This window comes from Penaeus vannamei, chromosome 12 (assembly GCF_042767895.1).
Source record: "Penaeus vannamei isolate JL-2024 chromosome 12, ASM4276789v1, whole genome shotgun sequence".
NCBI classification, from domain to species: domain Eukaryota; kingdom Metazoa; phylum Arthropoda; class Malacostraca; order Decapoda; family Penaeidae; genus Penaeus; species Penaeus vannamei.
This window is the reverse complement of record NC_091560.1, coordinates 33,949,333-33,956,832: the sequence shown is the minus strand read 5'-3', so window position 1 is coordinate 33,956,832 and position 7,500 is coordinate 33,949,333. Positions and strand designations below refer to the sequence as shown.

Genomic DNA, 7,500 nt, shown 5'->3' with positions numbered 1-7,500 from the left:
CACACACACACACACACACACACATACAAAAAAAATATCCTGTGACTGAACAAGAATATCAAAAAACGTAAAAAAATAAATGCCCACTATGGATGGAAACTAATCTTCTTGTCCTTCAAGGTACAGATAAACAGCCTTTCCATTTTTTTTTTTTTTTTTTTTTTAGATCCTTGTACTTGTATTGGTAGTACCTGACTTAATTATGATTATCAGAAATATACCTTTGCTAAAGGGCATAAATGGTTTATGGCTAAGCATTGAAACGAATAAATGTGCTAGACATCAAAGGTCCTATAGTAAAGTATTGTGGAGAAAAGGGTAAAGACGAGTTAAAATATAGGATAAAATGTGTTAGATGTCAAATATTAGAGAGCGCTATAGGTTAGTATTGTGGTGATAAGGGAAAAGATGGGAACAAATGAAGTAGAGCAAAGATTTAAAAAAGGAAAGAGTTAAGGGAGTTGGGTGATTGAGGAAATTGCAATGCCTGTGTGACTGGGGAAGGAATAGGGACATTGATCAAGGAAAATGGAGATGGTAGTTGGAGGAGACGAATCCGGGAGGGGGGGGGAGATGGTGAATTATCAGGAAGAGTGTCGGGGGGGAGGGGTCTGGAGAAGGACAATGTTGCGACACAAGGGATTCACGGGAGCAATCAGGTGGGAGTGATAAAGAGGCTGGTGTGTGTTGGGAGAGTGTCGGAGGAAGGGGGTGAGTGGAGCTTCGGGAGGAGGAGGATGGATATCGGCAATTAGTTGAAATGTAGAGGGAATAGAAACAGAGGGTGAATGAGGAAGCGGGATGTTCCCTTGGGTCATGTTGAAAAAGCTTTGGATGTCTTCACGAATTTCTCGAGGGGAGTTGTTTGAAGAGGCCTGAGAATCAAAAGTTTTGTTGTAAGGAGAAGCAGGGATAGATATCTGAGGAGCAGAGGAAGATGAGGGTGTAGGAGAGGATGTGGTAGAAGGTGGAGTGGAACGTCGCTCAGGAGGAGGGGTAGGTATCGGTAAAGTGGCAGAAATTGGAGTATCTGGATTTAGACTAGAAAAGGAATTTTACCTGGGGAGAGGGTGAGTAAAGGTAGGATGGTTTGAGGTAGAAGGAAGAGATACTAGAGGATATGCTGAGACATCTTGAGAAGATGGGAAAGGAGCAGAGCGAAAGACAATTTTGGAATAGGTAGATAGAAAAACCTTGTCCTCGCGCATGTCTGACCTCACGTAGAGTGAGGCCTAGCTTCAATCTGAGAACTGCTACCTCATATTTGAACTTATAGGCAGCTCCTAAAAAATACATGATGGGGGACACAGTTGGTACATATACGTGACTGAGCAGAGCATTTTGAACGGTAGTCGGCTGTGGAACAACATTGTTTGGCTGGGTGGCTAAAGCGCCAACATTTCTGACATTGAGAGGAAGAGGGTTTATATGGTCCGACATGGTAGGACACTCCACCAATATAAACTTCATGAGGGAGGTCGCATCTACGGAAGATAATCTTGGCAGTATTGGTATGGGACTTGCGATGGCCTCTGGGAGGGTTAGGGTAAATACTTTACTGCCACTGGATCATAATCAAGGCAGGTAAGTAGGTAATTTTCACAATCTAATCAGTTCTTGTAGATAGGACAATCAGTCGGGGAGACAAAAACAGTTCCAGTGCAAGTATTAAGAGAGGAGTGAGGTTGGGCAGGAATAGGTTTGCCAGTGAGGTCGGTTAGGGTAGATAATGCTCGAGCTTGGGATTCAGATGTACGACTCGGAACGACTGCGAAAGAAAATTTTACTACTTGTTTATGGAGACATTGTTGAAAAAAGGGTATTCTCAGAGTAAAGGGCCGTGGAGTGAATCACAAAGAATCGATCCCACTTGGCTGGGCCAAAGAGAGTACTCAAAAGGTTTGCAGAGATGGAAGCAGTAGAAGGCCGAGGACGGGAGGAAGTGGAGTGAAGTAGTTCTGGGTCGGAAAACCAACCAAATTGAATTTAGATAGTTGATGGTGGGGCAATCCTTAATGCCCCTAATAAGGATAAAGAATCTTCATTATTGGTCATGGTGAGCCTGAATAAAATGGGGAATAGAAATGGTCTACCCTCAAAATCCCCACAAGGGGTAAGGACTAGGCAATTAACCAAGGAAATACCGTTTCCATGGCTCCCAGAGGCCGTTCATGACTGACGCAATGCAACCCTTTCATCCTTTCAGCACAAGAGCAAGGGATGAGGAGTGGTAAAGCACATAAAAGAATTTAAATTACTACCATTTTTTTTTTCTTTTTCTTTTTTTTGCTGTTATGTTTGTACATTTTATACAGTGTTTTCAACTTCCCAACTGCCTTGTCTAGAAATTTGATTTTGCTATATGTCTTCTTTTTTTCAGGAGAATAAAGTAACAAATCAATTATCTAAAAGTGTCTTTATTTCCCGATGAACAATATATCTGTGCAAATGAATGGTATCTGCTCATCATCTTCAGAGAAGTGTTAGGCACAACTGTCTCCAATGCATCTTCTACACAAGCTCTACTGATGGTGTCATCTTCTAGATTACTCAAAGCAGCATCCTCTCTATTCTGTGTTCTCAGTTCCTCACAAAACTGGATAATCTGCAATATAGGTAATACCATTAGCTGCAATGTCATAAATAATAATAACTGATTAACAAATCATACATAACATAACAAATATGAATTTTATGCACATTTTACAGTAATAAATAAACAATAATTTCTACCCTTTAAACAATTTCCCACAATTCAAACTAAGCAAATAAGTACTTTACACTAAAAAGAAATCTTACCTCAGAAACAGTAAATCCTTTTGTTAAATCAACTAGCTGATCCAGTGATATTTCTTCCAATGATCTGGTTAAATTTTTACTTAGTATTGCCTGCCTATCATCATGGTCTGGCAAGTCAATGAAGTGATATTCATGGAATCGTCCAGGGCGAATCAAATCCTGCAGAAAGATGAAAACCATGAAAACTATGGAAATCATAAAAAATGGTGACACTGAGATAAGAAAGATAAAATAAATGAAAAGAAGTCAAATAGAAAAAAATAATATACAATATAGCAAACAGATATGATAAACTTCAAAGGAAACAAGAAAGAAAGAAAACCCTTCTAGCTTAATGGATATCAGAAAGCAAAATTACATAGTATTCTATTTTCTTAATCATTTTTATGAAAGTTCCAGAGTGAAAGATAATGAACTCAAGACAAATGAAAGCTATGTTTGGGGCAGAAAGGTTACATGTTCTCTGAAACTGTGTCAAAATGAAACCAAACCTTAATTCGTACATAAAAACTCCTATCCCATGTTTTCAATATTTACCACTTATCAATACTTTTCAAAATTTACACTGTATATACACAGAAAAGGTTTGAACATACCTTGTTCACTAAGTCAGGCCTATTTGTTTCCGCAAAAATGAATACACCATCACTACGGACAATGCCATCCAGTTGGACTTTGAGATGATTAATAATACGATTCTCCACATCAACACCTCCATCACTTTTGGTCCCAGCAAGGCCATCAAAATTTTCAAAAAGTATAATGCATGGAGATGATTCCTGAGCCTATAATTAGGTAAAAATAAAAATTAGTCATCTATAAAACAATACTGATGATAATCAAACATGATATTACTACATGAAGACATGTAACATTGAAGTACACTGACTATTGAACATTTTAATTACATTACCTTCTGGAAAACTTTTGCAAGATTCTGTTCAGATTCTCCAAAATATTTCCCCAACACTGTTGATCTCTTAACAGGAATGACATTTAGGTGGAATTTTGTTGCAATGGCCATAACCAAAGAAGTTTTGCCACATCCAGGAGGGCCAAACAAGAAGAATCTGGATGGAGGAGAAATTCCACAATCTTGGAAGATGGCACTGTGACAGAGAGTTAAGTTCACTGACTCCTGCAAATGGTGCTTCAGCTGACCATAGCCGTGAATATCTGAGAGCTGGACCTGCAGTAGACAAAAAACATTCCTGTTAATACTTTAATTACACATCATATATCATCAATGGTCTCACTTGGATTTCAGATTTGGATTTACAAGAATCTATTCATTATCCCTTAAAATACAAACCACAGCTCTGGCTACAGTACACTAGAGTGTGAGCCACAAGTCTAGCTGTGATAAATTAAAAAAGTACATGATACCCTGAAACTTTATATCTAAAGTTATAATAGAGAAAAAAGGAAAACAAAGGCAACACATAAATAACCATATGACTTTTGTGACATATAAATATATATATATATATATATATATATATATATATATATATATATATATATATATATATATATATATTTAAGTAAGATTTTTTAATTCATAACATTAATTGTCCTTTATCAATTTTACATAACATCTAAAAATAACTCTAAATATCACAAACATGTTCTAATTGATCTACAACTTGGATTTACTGACTGACCTCTCTATCTACAGTGTTTGAAGCTAGTAGAGCTGCTGGTCTGACAGCAGTAATGGCAGTCTGTATCATTTCTCTATCTATTGCCTTCCCATCAGCTTGAACTATTGCCTCCATGATAACCCTACGCAGATCTCCTCCAACATATCCAGGAGTACTTGCTGCCAGGATGTGTAGATCACTGTCTGTCAAGTCACTTGGCACTCTGTAGAAAATATGAAATCTTCAATTCAATTACTATTATTAGATAAAAAAAATACAACAGATACCCATGATTTTCTATATACACAAAAAATATGCAAAACTGAATATTCATGGAAAAATGAATGTGCACATGTAGATAACAAGGATTTTTGTATGTGCACATTAAATGCACCATACCTGTAGAGCAATTTTTCAAAAATATCTTTCCTGTCCACTTCAGTTGGGGCCTGAAGGCACACATCCTGTGACAATCTACCTGGTCTTCTTAATGCAGCATCTAGACTCTTAGGATCTGATGCTGTTGCAACTACAAGCACTCCTGCAGCAAAGTGAATGAAAAAGATAGCAGTCAATATTTACAAGCTGCTGAATTTGTCTCCCATCCATTTATCTTGTAATTAAAAACACTATATATATATATTATATATATATATATATATATATATATATATATATATATATATATATATATATATATATATATATCTTCCAATATACAATACTTATCCTTTAGTGTCTGTACTTCATATTATTATATCAGAGGACAAGTACTTCTATGAGTTCCATCACACAATATAGGCTTTTTCATCATTACATACATACATTACTTACAACTTTAGTATTCCCTATAATAAAACATAATGTTTATTACCTCTAGAGGAATTTCCAGTAACACCATCCATCAAGTGTAAAAGAGCGGTGACTATGCCTGTTGAACCTTTTCGGTCTCTGCTGCTGCACAATATGTCTATATCATCAATGAAGAGTATGCATGGGGCCCTAGGGAAAATTAATAAAGCTTAACTTCATATACAAAATGGAAAATTGGGACTAAAATATCTGACAAAAAAATTACAAACAAGCAGCATATTTCCACTTACCTATCAACAGCTTTATCAAACAGTTTTTTTAGGTTTTGCTCCGTTTCCCCTAAGAACTTGCTCTTTACGTCCTCTATCTGCATACTAAGAAATTTTGTGCTGTATTTACTTTTCAATGCTTCACCTATCAAACTCTTCCCACATCCTGATGGTCCACTAATTAATATTCCTTCTGTTTTCTTCAATTTTGAGCCACTATTAGATATGAACAACTGTATTTCTTCTTGCAGATCTTTTAGTATTGTTTTATAACCTCCTATGAAATCAAAGCATACTCTTTTGTCCACTACATTATCTCCAGAGGTTTTTTGGTTTTCTACATAAATACATGTCTGCCATATACATTGAAAAGGAACTCCTGTCAAATCAACATCGTTAATTGCAAAGTTTTTCATAGCCTTCACCTGTAGCACAATGTCTTGACTTAAGTAACTGATAATAACAATCATTCCAATCCTCAAAACTAAACACTGATTTACAAGCTGTTCTTTTAAATATGCCAAAAAGGCAGCTGATTCACTTAATTCTGTAGTATTCAGAAGGCACAGTTTTACTTCTTCTGCAAATAGTCTTGAACACTGTGAGGATATAATCACATCTTCTCCCTCACACAGTGACTTGGAAGTTTCTGAAAACAGATCAGGTAAAAGTGATACAACTTACATGATAGAGAAGGGTATTAGTTTCCTACCAGACCTGACAATTTTCAAATATGACATAATGGCATTACTGACACTAGCACTATCTTGTTTAAAGATATGTTATACTATCTCTTGATGTTAAATACAAGAAAATATGTGAAGAAAAAAAAATACTTACCATCTTTAATAATTGCCACATTTTCTTTGATTTTGCTGTCTATTAGAAGATGTGCTGGTAAAGTTTCCCCTTTGGTTGTAAGTGTTACAAACTGGTGATTAAGGAAACCCTTCTGTTCAGCTAGACCTTTTATGCAAACAGTAAGTGAATGAACTCTGCTGATTCCTTCTAGAGCCTTATCTGTAAACAGAAAGAGACAATTCCTGAACATCATATCATGTTATATAACAGTAAATACTTAATCTGGAATTCAGATCCTTTATAACAGGAGTCCTAGGAAAGCTGTACCATTCATATATCATTCTATTGCTTTTTAGTATTTCTTCATTATTTTTAGTATTACAAAAACTGGCATATGACGCTACAAAAGCAAATATGAATGGCTTGAAATATCATAATAAAAGCAATATCCTATGTAGCTATGTATTCTATGGTGTTAAGTTATGCCACATTAGGAGTCTGAGATAATCAATACAAAATCAGATTTAAGGTCATGGAATAAGGTTTTTAAATAATCTAATAGACAGACATAACAATATCCAGTACAGATCTGTCCACAAAATTTCATAAAAGGTGACTGAAAGAGAAATACCGTGCATACTTAGGAATTACCTTGAAGCATCTCCTTAGGAATTAAAACAACCTTGGCTGAGATCTCTGGCTGTAGGGTTGAATTTAAAGACTCATTTCCACTATCTTTTGTTCGTTTTCTTGCGTTCTTCTTCTGGCTCTTCTTCTCTCCCTTCTCACTAGATTTAGTTTTAGTACTCATGCTTTTTATGCCTTCTTACTAAATACGATGATGGATGAGTTATACACTGTGTCTTCTTATGCCATCTGTTGATTGACAGGAAAATTAAAATCTCTAAAAAAAGAACTAAACAAAAATACATATCTATAAATACAAGTATATATATATATGTGTGTGTATATATATATATATATATATATATATATATATATATATATATAAACATAACTATAAATATATACATAATATATATAAATATATATAATTATATATGTATATACATAAAAATACATACACATATATAAGTAGATATATATACACACATATACAAAAAAATACACAAACAAATACACAAATACACTCACACACACACAAACAGATATAC

General features: G+C 35.1%; 1 protein-coding gene across 5 annotated transcripts in view; it reads right to left on the bottom strand.

The window, feature by feature from the left end:
• Positions 1-2,399: 2,399 nt before the first annotated feature.
• LOC113825381 (ATPase family gene 2 protein homolog A) overlaps positions 2,400-7,500 on the bottom strand; it is a 5,703-nt gene continuing 602 nt past the window's right edge. For all 5 annotated transcript variants that reach the window (XM_070128228.1, XM_070128229.1, XM_070128230.1 and 2 more), the window contains exons 2-11: positions 6,977-7,201; positions 6,365-6,544; positions 5,546-6,173; positions 5,317-5,444; positions 4,842-4,983; positions 4,464-4,665; positions 3,713-3,988; positions 3,396-3,584; positions 2,800-2,958; positions 2,400-2,605 (exon numbers count right to left, since the gene is read on the bottom strand). In XM_070128228.1, coding sequence (XP_069984329.1) covers positions 2,402-2,605; positions 2,800-2,958; positions 3,396-3,584; positions 3,713-3,988; positions 4,464-4,665; positions 4,842-4,983; positions 5,317-5,444; positions 5,546-6,173; positions 6,365-6,544; positions 6,977-7,136 — 2,268 coding nt within the window. In that variant the 5' untranslated portion in view covers positions 7,137-7,201 and the 3' untranslated portion in view covers positions 2,400-2,401. The remainder of the gene's footprint in view (positions 2,606-2,799; positions 2,959-3,395; positions 3,585-3,712; positions 3,989-4,463; positions 4,666-4,841; positions 4,984-5,316; positions 5,445-5,545; positions 6,174-6,364; positions 6,545-6,976; positions 7,202-7,500) is intronic.